Source organism: Microtus oregoni, unplaced genomic scaffold, assembly GCF_018167655.1.
Source record: "Microtus oregoni isolate MIOR12 unplaced genomic scaffold, Mior012 000044F_ref0000062, whole genome shotgun sequence".
Taxonomy (NCBI): domain Eukaryota; kingdom Metazoa; phylum Chordata; class Mammalia; order Rodentia; family Cricetidae; genus Microtus; species Microtus oregoni.
The window spans coordinates 6,522,228-6,536,890 of NW_024543218.1; the positions used below are offsets into that span (position 1 = coordinate 6,522,228).

At 44.2% G+C, this 14,663-nt stretch overlaps 1 protein-coding gene across 11 annotated transcripts in view; it reads left to right on the plus strand.

The window, feature by feature from the left end:
• Positions 1 to 14,663, plus strand: part of LOC121434714 (disintegrin and metalloproteinase domain-containing protein 22) — a 224,827-nt gene that overhangs the window by 22,109 nt on the left and 188,055 nt on the right. For all 11 annotated transcript variants that reach the window (XM_041633616.1, XM_041633617.1, XM_041633619.1 and 8 more), the window contains exon 3: positions 10,312 to 10,388. In XM_041633616.1, the coding sequence (XP_041489550.1) occupies positions 10,312 to 10,388 (77 nt within the window). The remainder of the gene's footprint in view (positions 1 to 10,311; positions 10,389 to 14,663) is intronic.

A 14,663-nucleotide genomic window follows, 5' to 3' on the forward strand; every position in this document is an offset into this window, starting at 1 on the left:
TTAAATGTTGACGTGAAGAACCCCCCCCCCCCCCCCATTTTTAGTTCTATTCTTCGGAGCTGGCCCCTTTCTGGTGTTGTCCCCAGGGCACACTGTGAGCTTATTTACAAGTTTGCTTTTGAAATTATTGGCTTGGGGGCTCAACCGCCTAAGTATTGATTGGAGTGTGAGCTTCACGGCTCGGTCATATTTCTCCCTCTGATTTTCCCCATCTTTGGCATTTCCCACCTGCGTTGCTATCTGCAGCAAGTCTCTCCACTGCAAACTCATCCCTTTACATTTACAACACTATGATTATGGCTCTTTCCTCGTCTCACATGTGAGCAGAAGGTGGAAGGTAGGGAGTTTTTCTGACTCTGTTTTCAATCAAATGTCAAGCCCACTGTGGGTTGGGAAGAGTGGGCTGGGAGGCGCTCTAGCCTCATTTCTAGAGTCTTCCCTGCACAGAGGAGCAGCAGCTTTCCCAGGGCCGATTCACCTGAGGGGTTTTCTCTACTCCTTACGGATTTTAGGACTCCCTACGCTCAGGTTTAATTACAGCCCAGCGTTGCCCGGCTACTGAGTATCTGCAATGTCTTCTTTGACCTTCAGAATGAGGCGAGTGAGCATTTCCTTGTCCAGGCCTGAAAGTAAAGGTCTAGTAATGGGCAGCTAATGGCTGGGATGATTGAGAGAGCGATTTATCAGAAGATAGCGAGGCATAAATAGGTAATGAGGCTGCCTGGCTTCCTGGATGGAGAGCTGAGAAAATGGGAGCGGATGCCAGGGTCAGCACAGTCTGCCTTCCTGCTTATTGGAACAGGGGCCACTGGAGCAGAGGACCTCAGCATCCAGGAAGTCACAGGGTCCAGGGCGGTCAGTGTCCCCAGAACTCCAGGGAACTCAGCAATGCAGATGCAGGGCCTCCAAAGAAGTCATCTTATTTGACATCTGCAGAGCATAACCTTTGTCCCTCAGTAGAAAACCCCCAAGTAAGAGCAGTATATGATGCTTTCATCCTTGTTCAAAACTCCACGTTAAACAGAGTCAGCAAGGACTGAAGTTTGATTTGGAAAGCAAAGAGGAAGGAGGAAATGGGAATAAGGGAGCTAAGTGGTTCCAAAAACACCTCTACAAGGACCGGTACATTGTCTACCGCAAAGTAGACACTCAATAAACTTGGTCTTGGTTCTTTTTTTTTTCTAAAATGGCAAAGATTGGAATCTCCATGTTATTTATCGTAGAGTTCCTCCTGTGACCCCACAATGTGCCAGCTCCCACTTACCTTTTCCTTCTCTTCCTTACACAAAACTTTAAAACTTACGTTGTTTCGGTTGAACTCAACAAGCTTTAGGTAGTAAATTTTCAGAAGAACATATATTTTACTTGTAAGAAATACTTGGGATAGTTGAATGTGTTGTGATCTTGTGGTCTGAGCGTAGAGGTTAAAGCAGGGATATTGCTGTGCATTTGAAGTCGCCCTGGACTAGATCACAAGTACAAAGTCAGTTAGGGATAGACAGTGAAACTGTCAAGAAAACAAAAGGTTATGTTTAGTAAACCAGTAAGTAGATGTGGACCATCTGTTTTCAAAGGCGGACTTTTGTTATTGCTGTTCATAAGTAGCAAAGGACAGGGATGGGAATTCTGGGTATTGAATACCTGCTGCCACGAAGACCTTCACACCCACTTTTTAGTGCTCTCAGGATAAACTGCGTTTCCCAGATGAGTCTACAGTGGCGACTTTTAATCTGTCTCACCTCACACTGACATGGTACCACTCTCAAAATGTTGTCTTCCCATTTCACTGTGGAATCTCAGAGTCCACAGCACAGGTTTTCGTGCACTTAGGCAAGTTTTCTTAGCAAAATCAGCATGGAGCCAGTGTTGAGATGTCCCTCTGTGCCCACAGTAGGCCTGACCTTCCACAACCGATTCCTCATGCTACCTGACTACATCCCAGCGCGTCCCATGATTTTCTGTGCTGACTGGACCTGATTTTGTGCCCTTGTGGGTCCTTTGCAAGGTATGTTTATCCAGTTTCCTCAGTTTGGGGAGCAGCACACCACCCCAGGCTAGCTGCAGAAGGTGAGCTGCTCATATTATGAGGGCAAATATCCTTATTTTGTAATCATTTGGTTCCTTTTGACTGTGAGGCTTTGGAAGGTGGGGAGTGCAAGGACCACATCTCAGTCATTTTCTATCCTGAGGTCTTCACTGTGGTCAAAAGTCTAAAGGCTAAGGGGGCCCACTGACTTGTAACACGTCCACAGAGTGTGCACTGCTCCTCCTGACTTGAGAGTGCACACTCCTGCTCCTGACTTGAGAATGCACACTCCTGCTCCTGACTTGAGAATGCACACTCCTGCTCCTGACTTGAGAGTGCACACTGCTGCTCCTGACTTGCAGAGATGAATACTCTCAGGTCGAGACTCAAAAAGACTAGTTCTGGTTCATTCCCTTGTAAGTGAAATCCCAGGATTTCAGCCCAGACTAGCTTTTTCAAGTTCACTCTCAAGAGTGTGGCTTTTGTTGTTGTTATTGTTTGTTTCATTTTGTCTGAAATGACCTACTGGCAGGCATTGTTTTGATTTCTGTAATAGTAATGCAGAAGGCTGGACTTAAAGAGCAGTTTGGTTAAAGATAAAGTATAAATTAGATGCGGTCTATGACAGAACTCATGACAAGTATGGGCACAATTGAGTTGGCCAGAGAGAAAGCAGAGCTGTCTTTATCAGAGAATCATCACCACACACATGTGAATAATAGGACCCATTTCTCATGTATGCTAGCGTACTCTCCTAGCTAATGCCTTCTTGCACAGTTCTTCACACGGTTATCGTATATCTCAGCTGCCCGGCTACTCCGACTCTTGTGGCCGCACAAATGCTGCCGTGCAGCGTAGCCATCTTGCGGAATCCCCGCCCTCTGACAAAAGTTTACTTGAGGCCATGGGGTAATGAGTAGGGTGAAAGAGAGGCTATTGCCAGTGGTGTCAAAATAGGGCTGAGACGGACAAGTGTGGCTTGCTCTTGGTAGTTCGTTATTAAGCTGGAGATATTAGACTTCCAGGAATCCCTTCTGTGTTGGCAGTGCAGTCACACAGTGTTCAGGAAACACGAGGAACTAAAGGCTCTGCTATATACTTGAATTCTTCTTTTTAATAATGTTAATTTCTTTTGCAGTTACATTACATGATACCATTTGGTTGGTAATCTTCCCAATCCATTACCAGTCATCGATTTGTTTTCAGGTTGAAGTTAACTTAAGAGCCTTTGTTTTGTCAAAGGCCTGATTTTACCGTGCATGGTTTAGTGTCAATTTGCTTTTTTTTTCTCTTTTTCTTTTCTGAGTTACTAGTAAGGCAGTCTTGAAAAATTAACTTTTAACCCCTGGCAAATGTGGGTTGGCTCTGGTTTGCTGACTCTAGACTGTGTCAAGACAAAAAGACAGGGTGCCAAGAAGCTGAATTTGTAGGGAACGTGGTGTTATATTAACTTTATATTTAAATTTTGGCTGTTTCTGTGAATAATGAACAGGTCTCAATCTGGAGATTATATCAAGTCCTATAGGTCCTACAATTCTATGATTCATTTTTGAAATTAGAGATTAAAATTAACTTTATGTAATTATACTGATTTATCAAGATTCCTTGCCATCTGGATAGTTTGAAAAAATTATTGCATTTTCTTTCTGCATCTTTTGTTTCACAACTTTTATAAATTGTTAGCCATATTTTGTCATACCTATGTCATCTTTTCATGGAAAATGGATTTCCATTTATATTTTTAACTGTAATTCTCAGATTTTTTTTTCCAAGGCAGGGTTTCTCTGTAGCTTTGGAGCGTGTTCTGTCCTGAAACTAACTCTTGTAGACCAGGCTGGCCTCGAACTGAAGTCCAAAGCTTATTATTCATGTTTGATTTTCTTTCTGTTGCCTGTAAAACATGCAGCTCAGAGCATTCTCATGTCTCTAAGGATGTTCCTATCATAATAAGCACTCACCAGAAATCCTGAAAACTTGCATATGTCTCCAAACCACAGAGGGACAGCAAGGAGCTGAAGTGTGCTGGTGAAGCCTTCTGCGAGCTAGATGCCTGGCCTGCCATGGACTTGTGTACTTGGAAATGACTTTTGCCCATACATGCCTCATCTTTTCTGTTTGTAAAGTAAAAGCGTCTATTATTTGAGTTCTAAGGATCTTTTCAATATTATTCTGTAATAATATTGTGTTAAACAGTTTTAAGATAAGAAATGAAGTACTGGGGATTTAGATGGTAGAATTTTTGCCTATTTTGTGCAAAGCCCTGATTCAGTCTTAGCATCACCAAAGGAAGAAAGAAAAAACAAAACAAAGCAGAATTTGTTCTTATGTAGTAATTTGAAGAAGTGTAGTGTATTTTTATAAAATTTTATTTCCAAATATGCCTCAGATATACTTATCGTCATTGTCGTCTTCCCCTTCTTCTTCTTCTTCTTCTTCTTCTTCTTCTTCTTCTTCTTCTTCTTCTTCTTCTTCTCTCTTCCTCCTCCTTCTTCCCCATTCTTCTCCTCCTACTCCTTTTTTTCTTCTCTTTATCCATCTACTCCTCCTTCTCTTCCTCCTCCTCATTCTCTTTGGTGGACAGGGCATGCTGAAAGTTGAATCCAGAACGTTGCTCACTGGAAGAATGCATCTATCCACCAAATCACACACAGGACTTCTGCTATTCCTATCGTCAATGTAAAATTAATAAATTGGTAGTATACATTAGCTCCTCTCTCCTCCTTCAGAGGAAAGTCCTGTACTACATTAGTTTTTTTTTTTCCTTCTCAACCACTTCGTTTTCTTTCAGCTTTCGACAGCAAGGTTTAAGGTTAAAGTTGGGAATGACCCTGCCTTATACTGATGCAGCTGAGTCGTAAGCTGCACTGTTTAATACTCTAGGAACCCGGTGTAATCTTCTTAATATATTACTTCTACAGTATATACTAAGGAAGTACCAGTTTCTTCTCTTTGGACTACTTATATACTACACATATGAAGTCAGCTCCTGAATGCTAGAACACCATGCAGAATGCAAAGAAATTATGCTTGCATGTATCTTACTGCAAGTTTGGATTGTTGGTATTGTGGTTGAATGTTGGTGTTGAGGTTTGACTGTGTTTCTCAATATTTCGTGAGCTGGAAATATGGCCTCCGCACTGCCAGTGCCGAGGGGGTGGGTCCTGTGAAGTGTGGGGCTGGTGGGAGCCAATTAGGTCATAAACACAGTGTGGCCAGATTCACGTAGCCCTCCTTTGGTTGGGTTAGCTCTCATAAGAGGGTTTTGTTTTGTTTCTGAGACAGGCTCTCTTACCGTGTAGATCTGGTACTTGGCCTAGAACTTGCTCTGTAGACCAGATTCACAGAAATCCACTTGGTTTTATGTCATAGTCCCAAGTGTTTGGGTTAAAGGCGTATGCCGTCATGCCTGACCCACGGAGCCGGGATTTTTGTAAAATGAGGCCATACTATACCTCTATACCTTTGGCCCCCTCTGTATGTTCAGGCTCCTTTCCTGTCCCTTCAACCCGTGTTACAGCTCAGGGCCCCTCGAGGACGCAAGTGCCAGATCATTTGGGCTTTCCACCCGTTAGAATTGTGAACAACATAAACCTATATTTGTACCCATTGCCTGGCATCGTGTGCTCTGTTCTAGTCCCACTAAACAGGCTAACGATTCCTGAAGCCTGCCTGTAGCACGTGACCCCTGTGATCCCATGCGCGTCAGTCCTGCTGCTCTGTGCGCCTTGATTTTAACCCAGCCATGGAGGAAAATAACATACAACACTGGTTCATGAACTCACTGGAGCTGTTTTCCTAACTGTTCGAAAGCAGTGCCGGGGACTCATATCCACTCCTTATTATGGTTATAGCACATTGCTCAAAGCTTAGTGTCTTAGAATAATAAAAAATATAGTCTCATAGTTCTGGGGGATTTTATGAAGCTAAGTGGAAAGTATTGTCTGTGCTGTGTTCCTTTGGGAGGCTTTTCTCTTCAAATCTTTTTAAGTTTACGCAGAGGTCAGAGCATATCTTGACTTCTTCTGCCACCTGGGTCTCAGGGATTACACTCAGATAGTCAAGCTTGACAGCAAGTCTCTTAAACCACTGCTGTGTTACTGCCTCAGCCTTCTGGAGACTGCTCGTACTCCCTGGTCATCCTGCCAGCCTCAGGTGGCTCTGTTCTGTACTTCCACTGCCATGTCTTCTCTGTGGTCTTCTTGCCCCCCCCCCTTACAAAGACAGACGTTATCAGAACCCATGCAATTCACGGTAATCTCCCCATTAAGTCTTCAGCTTAATCATTGCTGTGGGATCCCTTTTGCTGTGTAAGGCAATGTGTTCACAGTCCCGGGACAAGAATGTGAACGTTTTGCAGCCTGATGTTCTTCTAGGTGACTTTTAGTCACTGGCGTTGCCTCATTGAAGTCACTCCGTCAGAAAGGTCTTCCAAGACCGCTTTAGGACTCCCACCCATTTTGGTAATTTTGACTACATTGCTTGATTTTATTAACTCTTAAAAGAGTGGATTAATCATTTTCTAAAGGTTTTTAAAATCTAATTAATGGCTCACTTTCTGTCTCCCGCTAGCAGGCAGGTGGAACAGAATGTGGTCAGTCTGACTGCTTCTCAGCACTAGGGTCACCATCAGAGAAGCTTGTCCAGGTGATCATTCTGCATGTAGTCCATGAAAAACAACTTATCCTAGAGTTGTACTAAGTAAAACACACTTAACAAACTGAACCTTAGTTAAAATAAACTTTCCTTATATATTTGCTTTGCATTTCAGTGTCTCCTTGGAACCCGACTGAGGTCTGTAAAATTAAAAAGGCAGGAACTGCAGGAAAAATTATGTAAAAATCAGACTGAATTATTCTGTGTGAAATGAACGGTACTGGGGGACATCATGTTCACTGAGGTAACCAGACAGAGAGACAAGTACTTTCTATTGTGCTTCTCACATATGGCAGATAAAATGTTAGTTGAGAAGAGGAGGCGGAGGAAGAGAAAGAAGAGGAGGAAGAACGGTAATTCTTAGAGGCTAGCAGAGGGGTGAAAGGAGATAGTGGGAGTGGGATAGCAGGCACAAAGCACACGACAGAGGGATGAGCTCCAGTATCCTGTCACACTGTAGATGATGGCGCTCACGCTGAGCCCGTATGTATTTCATGACAAAGTGTAAGAGAAGAGCTCAGAGACGCCAAAGTTTAAGAAATGCTAAGGAAATGGAAATGCTAACTGCCCTGGTAAGATTTTATAAATGATTTGAAATATTACTTTATACCTCATACAGATAAACAATTATGGCATGTTAATTAAAAAGGAAAAAATATGAGAAATAATGCAAACAGTAAATACTTTGCTAAAAATAATGGTAGCATTTCCTTGGTCTGAGCCATCATCCCAAAGTGGCCTGTTCACCACAGACTTACTGTGCCAGCATTTGTAATCCCAGGAGACAGGGATAAAAGTTGGTGTAGTCACACAAGGGCCTGGGAGGATAGAGGAGGAAAGGTTCATTTTAATTGAGACGTCAGTTCTGGTAAGAAGAGCTTTCTGATGCTGTTCCCAAAACATAGTCTTAACTTTAGGAACCAGAAGCACTTTTAGGCAGGAAGAACACACTTGACTTGGCGTTAAGAGCGAGCAGGCCTAATGGGAAGACTGCATGTTGTAAGCAGGTAATTGGTAGTTGGATCGCTGTTCACTTACGCACCTAGGTGATTAATGAAACGGCCTCTAGGAGCCACTCAGGAAACACTGAGTGAGTTCCTGATGCGCAGCACCGAGTCTCCGCGATCCTGCGGTGAGGAGAGGGAGGTGGGCGACTTCACGGCAGAAGAGTGCTGGGGACAGAATCGTGTTCCCTGGAAATTCATGTGTAGGAGCTGTCACGCCCAGAGTAGTTGTTCATAAAGACAGGACTGTAAAAGAGGAGGTTATCAGGCTGGGTGTCCCTAATCCAAGAGAACTCATATCCTCAGAAGGGGAAGTGACTGAGAGCGCACAGAGCGTGTGAGGGCATGGTGAGACCACAGGGAGGCCTTGCGAGAAACCTAGTCTGCCAGCCCTTGTCTGTGGACGTCTGCCCTCCTGAATTGTGAACACAAAGATCTCTGCTGTTTAAACCACCTGCCTGTGCTCTTCTCTTAGGGCCTCTGTGGCAGATTCAAGGAGGGCTGCGAACCTGAGTCCTGAAAAGCAGATGGGGTTGCTTTCAGGAAATCGCCTAGGTCAAGAGTGGTTCGAAAGCTTCCAGCAGGGGTAGTGAATAAAAGATACACGTGACGTGAGTCAAAGAGCAGATGAAAGAAGTAGGCGTGGGAAAGATGCAGGGAGGGGCTTGAGGCCTAGAGCCCTATGCCTGGGTGCCAGGGAGGGTTGGGGCCTAGAGCCCTATGCCTGGGCACTGGGGAGGGGTTCGGGGACCTAGAGCCCTATGCCTGGGCACTGGGGAAGGCCTGGGGTCCTAGAGCCCTATGTCTGGGTACTGGGGAGGGTCGGGGGCCTAGAGCCCTATGCTTGGGCGCCAGGGAGGGGCTCGGGGTCCTAGAGCCCTGTGCCTGGGCACTGGGAGGCAGCTGAGGAGCATCTTGAAATGCGGGGGCAGGATGGAGATCTTTGGTTGAGTAGCAAATGTGCAGCTTACACTGGGTTTTCAGCAAGGGTCTTGGGAGATCAGGGGATTGTGGTGTGTGGCAGCGGTAGAGCTGAGGGTAAGGTGCAACTCTGAGGACTCTGGGAAAAAAACAGAGGAAGCCAGGGCTTGTTAGAGTTATCTGAGAAGAGTGAGGGGAGTTAGGTTTGCCCGAGGGAAGGGGCTGAAGTACTCTGTGAGCACCTTGTCTTCCGGTTAGAGGAGGCTGGTGGGCCCCGACGGTGGAGCAGGATTCCCCAGCCCACATTCTTTCAAATCCTGTCCAGTAGGAGAATCATCCTGTTCCTTTTGCCCATCGGGCCCTCTCTTTTCACCTAGTCCTGAGTGTACTGAGTGTGAAGTCAAGACATTTTCAAAATATATAGGCTGGTTTAATCCAGCACTTTTTATAATCCAATGTGTTTTAGCAGCTGTTGTTTTTCCATTTGCAATCAGAAGATCTAAGGAGAGCACAATAACTTACAGAATCTCTGTATTTTCCATCTTTATGTGACTTATATTTTTTATTACTCTTCCCTTGTAAGGACCTTATTATTTTAAAACTATATCTTTAATCTAAAACCGTATATACTCCTTCTCTCTTCTCTCTCTCAAGGTTATGTATCTTTTAAACACACTGTAACTGGTTCAGAGGGTTTTTTTTTTTTTTGTCTGAATCTGTCTTTATTGAGTATCTGTAATCTCTTTCGGACCACATGAGCCTGTAGACTGCTAAGCAGCATGGCTACGATTTCCACCTCTGCTTTGGAGCTTGCCCCCCACAAATGGCTGCCAGGAGATGCTTTTCTGTACTGCGGACTGGCAGGAACCCACCGCTTAGCTTAGCTCATCAGACACTGGCTGCTCAGGTCTGCAGGCAGCAACCAGGAGACACATCCCAGTATTGTGGCCAGAGTCAGAGACATGAGACTAGGAAATGGCTCTTGACTCCATTTCTGTGTGTCTAGAACCCTTTCCCAAGCTCTCTCAGGTTTTATGTGGTTGTGGTTGCTGAACGTTTGGGTGCCATTTGTAGGCAGAGTTTCTCTGTGCCTTGGCAACTGTTCCTAAATATCCAGACTTAATATTAAGTATACATGATTTGACAATAGCTTATGCTTATTACTAACTAGCTCTTACATTTAAATTTACCCATATTTCTTATCTAACTTCTACGACTTGTCTCATGGCTTGTTACCTCATTCTGTACACAACTTGCTTCCTTTGTGTCTGGCTAACGACTCCTCTTACTCTGCCTTCTTTCTTCCAGAGTCCTCTGTCCCTCCCATACTTCCTGTCTAACTACTGGCCATCTTTGTATTAAACCAATCAGAGTGACGAATCTTTACAGTGTACAGAGGATTATTCCACAACAATTAGGGAGTAAGTTTACTGAAGTAAAGTTGGATATGCAGTGTTTCAAGATGAGACAAAGCAGAAAAGTAGTGTCCTTGTCTCCTTGACTGGATGGTAATGAACTTTGGATTGGTGACTACCTGGTCTCCAAGAAGGCACACAATTTTGTTTTGCTGTGCTGTCATTTATCCTCCTTGTTGAATTGTTTTCTCATTTGTGATATGATGAGCCTTTCAGGATGACTATAAGAAATACTCACATAAGAAATCACCACCGCTGACTATAAACATGCTCTATCTTTTTGATATTGCAGTTGACTCATGTGGACAAGGCAAGCTTCCAGGTGGATGCCTTTGGAACCTCGTTCATTCTTGATGTCCGGCTAAACCAGTAAGTGCTTGCCAAGTTGTCTTCACTGTAATTATGCTATCTAGTGACTTCAAGGTGTTAATGTTGGTAATAATAAGAAATAAATGTGCATTCAAAATTGAATAGCTTTAGTAGATACCTAACTTTTACTAATATATAATAGAAGATAGGAGTTCTTCCAGCATTTTGCATAAGAATCTGTATGACTTGCGCTTCCTATGAATGATAGATTATGAAGATATACTTAAGGCAGTAAAAGTCCTTTCTGTTTCTGTATGTGTGTGCTCATGCTCATGTGTACACGGTGTGCGGCTGGATGTGGAGGATAATGGACAGCCTCAGATGTCATTCCTTGGGATCTATTCAGTGTGCACACATGTGTGCACTTCCTCCCAGATGCCTGCTGCAGTGCTTGTGTGGAGGTCAGAGGACAACTAGTGGAAGCTGGTTCTCCCCATGTGGGTCCCATCAATCCACATCAGATCCTCAGCTTGCTGGCAGGCACCTTTGCCTGCTGAGCTATTGTTCCAGGCCGGGTCCAACTTCCTCATGTTCTTAAAAGAGTTCTGGTGCAAAAACTTTCATTTTCTGAGGAAGAAACTCATATGGCCCTATTTATCAGAACATGAATAACGTGGTTACAATACTGAGAGAAAAGTAGGTTTTTGTTTTTTTTTTTTAAAAAAGGTATTGTTATGAAATTGTTAGACATTTTCTTTTTGGCCTGAGATCTTTACTAAATGTTGGTGGTGGGTAGCTATTTCCTTTATTTTTTTTTCTTGAATTTCATTCATGTGTACAATGAAATATGATCATATTAATTTGTTTTTCCACACCTACTCCCTCTATATTCCTCATAGCACCTCAACACATTCTTTTCCCAACTTTTTATCCACTAAATCCAGCTAGTACTATCCATATATATATATGGATATGGGGCCACCCACTGGAACCTAGAAATCCTTCCAGTGGCCACATATCAAAAAAGTTTGTCCTGCCTCAGCAACTATTAACTATCAATAACTGTTTAATAATCACCTACAGTGCCTATGCTGGAATGTTGACTGCTTGATCGTATGCAGGTCACTACAGCTGCTGTGAGCTCATGGGTAAAATATCTATGCCAGGTCTACATCTTGTCACTGTTCTGTTGTTGTGAAGAGACACCATGACCAAAGCAGCTTTTACAAAAGGAACCGTTGAATTGGGGGCTAACTGTGGTTCCAGGTGTTGAGCCCATTATCATCATGGTGAGGAGCATGGCATCAGGCAAGCGTCCTTGATGCTGGAGAGGTAGCTGAGATTTCTACATCCTAATCTGCAGGCAGCAGGCAGAGAGAATAGAGAGAATGCCTGGTCTGCTTTGAGCTTTCCGAGACTCCCAAGCCCACCTCTAGTGATGCATTTCATTCAACCGAGTCACACATCTTCTAATCCTTCTCAAATGGTGCCACTCCCTGGTGACTAAGCATTCCAATGTGTGAGCCTAGTATGCGGGGCCATTCCTATTCAAACCGCCACAGTCTAGAGGACATCATCTCCCAGTGTTCTTCCCCACGTTCCAGCACTTACTTCTTTCTACCTCATCTCCCAAGATGTTCCCTGAGTGCATGTGTATGGACGGGTGGGGATAGTAATGTAGACATCCTGTTTAGGACTGGCCACTCCGTCCCATGTTCTCAGCACTGACCGGGCATGCATCTTCCTATTGAGTGCATGTGTATGGAGGGGTGGGGATAGTAATGTAGACATCCTGTTTAGGACTGGCCACTCCATCCCATGTTCTCAGCACTGACCGGGCACATGCATCTTCCTATTGAGTGTATGTGTATGGACGGGTGGGGATAGTAATGTAGACATCCTGTTTAGGACTGGCCACTCCGTCCCATGTTCTCAGCACTGACCTGGCACATGCATCTTTCTGTTGACTGCTGACCATTGAAAAAGAAGCTTCTATGACCAAAGTTAAGAGCAGCCAGGGTTTTAACACAAATATTTAGAAAGCACTTTAGTACAAGGACTATTTAGCAAAATAAAAAGTAGAGGGTTCTTCTCAGGACCCTTTGCCTCCCAGCTATGGACTTGTGACCAGGATCACAGAACCAGAAAAGAAATTTCACTTTGTGGAGCAGACTGGAAATCCAGTTAGAAAGTTATTCCTTATCCCATAACAGCTATGCCACTTTTGCACCATTGGGTACACCGTGCCTGGCAGGTTGGGACTGCAGCATGCATAGTCCAGCCCTGGGTAAGACCGTTGGTGCATTTTCTCCCCCACCAGCCTGCATGGCATCTTCCAACATTGTGTAAGCTGGCCATCCGGGAGGAACTTTCTTGTTCATGTTTTGATTAACAGCTAGCTTCTCTGGGTGTGATAGCCAAAGGACGTGTTGCTTTCACTAATATGGTCTCAGCATCTAGTAAATCCTCGTAAGTGGTGAGGATAAGAGCATAATTAGGTGATAATAACCAAGGGCATGACCATAGTCTGGTCGTTTTTCAGACCTCTGGGATCTCCCTGACCAATAACTTGTAGGGAGGAATCCCATGCCTTGCATTGTGACTTTTATCTAATAGCCCATGCAGTCACCAAGCTAATTGTATTCCATTTTTATTTATTATTTAAAAAACTATCTTTTCTCATTTTTCATACCAATCCCAGTTCCCATTCCCTCCCCTTTTCCTGTTCCCTCCACCTTCCCCCTCACCCCACCCCCTATTCAGTCCTCAGAGAGGGTAAGTTTTCCCATAGGAAGTCACCGAAGTCTTGCACATTGTTTGAGGGAGTACCAAAGCCCTCCCCACTATATCTAGGCTGAGCAAGGTATCCCTCCAAAGAGAATGGGTTTCAAACAGCCAGAGTAAACAGTAGGGGTAAATCCTGGTCTCACTGCCAGTGGCCCCCAGTCTGCCCCAGTCATACAACTGTCACCCACATTCAGAGGGCCTAGTTTGGTCCTTTGCTGTTTCCCCTGATATCAGGCTGGAGTTGGTGAGTTCCCATTAGCTCAGGTAAGCTGTTTATGTGGGTATGCCCATCATGGTCTTGACCCCTTTGCTCATATTATCACTCCACCCTCTCTTTGGCTGGACTTTGGGGGCTCAGCCCAGTCCTCCACTGTGGTTCTCTGCATCTGCTTCCATCAGTTGCTGGATGAAGATGGCAATTAAGATAGTTATCAATCTGACTACAGTGCAAGGCCAGTCCGGGCACCCTCTCCTCAATTGCTTAGAGTCTTAGCTGGGGTCATCCTTGTGGATTCCTGGAAATTTCTCTAGAGCAAGGTTACTTGCTAGCCCTGTAATGGCTCCCTCAATGAAGATATCTCTTTCCTTGGTCTCCTCTGTCCTTCCTCCATCTCGACTATCCCGTTCCCTCAGGTTTTTCTCCCCCCTCCCCTCCTCCCTTTCTCCCCTCCTCCTCCTGTTCTGCTGCCCTTCTTTCCCCACCCCCATGCTCCCAATTTTCTCAGGAGATATTGTCTATTTCCCCTTCCCAGAGGGAGTTCATGTATGTCTCTCTTAGGGTCCTCCTTGTTAGCTGGCTTCTCTGGGGTCATGGGCGATAGACTCATCCTTTGCTTTACATCTAATATCCACTTATGAGTGAATACATCCTATGTTTATCTTATTGGGTCTGGGTTACCTTACTCAGGATGTTCTTTTCTAGTTCCGTCCATTTGCATAAAATTCCAAGATGTCATTCCTTTTTATCACTGTGTAGTAAGTACTCCAATGTTTAAATGTACCACATTTTCTTTCTTTCTTTTGTTTGCTTTTTTGTTTGTTTGTTTTTCAAGACAGGATTTCTCTGTGTTGCCTTGGAGCCTGTCCTGGAACTAGCTTTGTAGACCAGGCTGGCCTCAAACTCACAGAGATCCGCCTGCCTCTGCCTCCCAAGTGCTGGGATTAAAGGTGTACACCACCACCACCTGGCTAAATGTACCACATTTTCTTTATCCATTCTTCAGTTGAGGGGCATCTAAGTTGTTTCCAGTTCTGGCTATTACCACTAACTGCTATGAACATAATTGAGCAGATGTCCTTATAATGTAATTAACATTCTTTGGGTATATGCCCAAGAGTGTCATTGCTGGGTCTTGAGGTAGGTTGACTCCCAATTTTCTGAGAAACTGTCATACTGATTTCCAAAGTGGCTGTATAAGTTTAACTCTTTTTTTTTTAAACTTGTATTTTGAAACTAGCTTACTAACTAGTAGGTTTCCATGGGAGTTTTCATATATCCTTAGTTTTGCTTAATCCACGCCACAGGCCTCATCCCTATATAAAATTCAT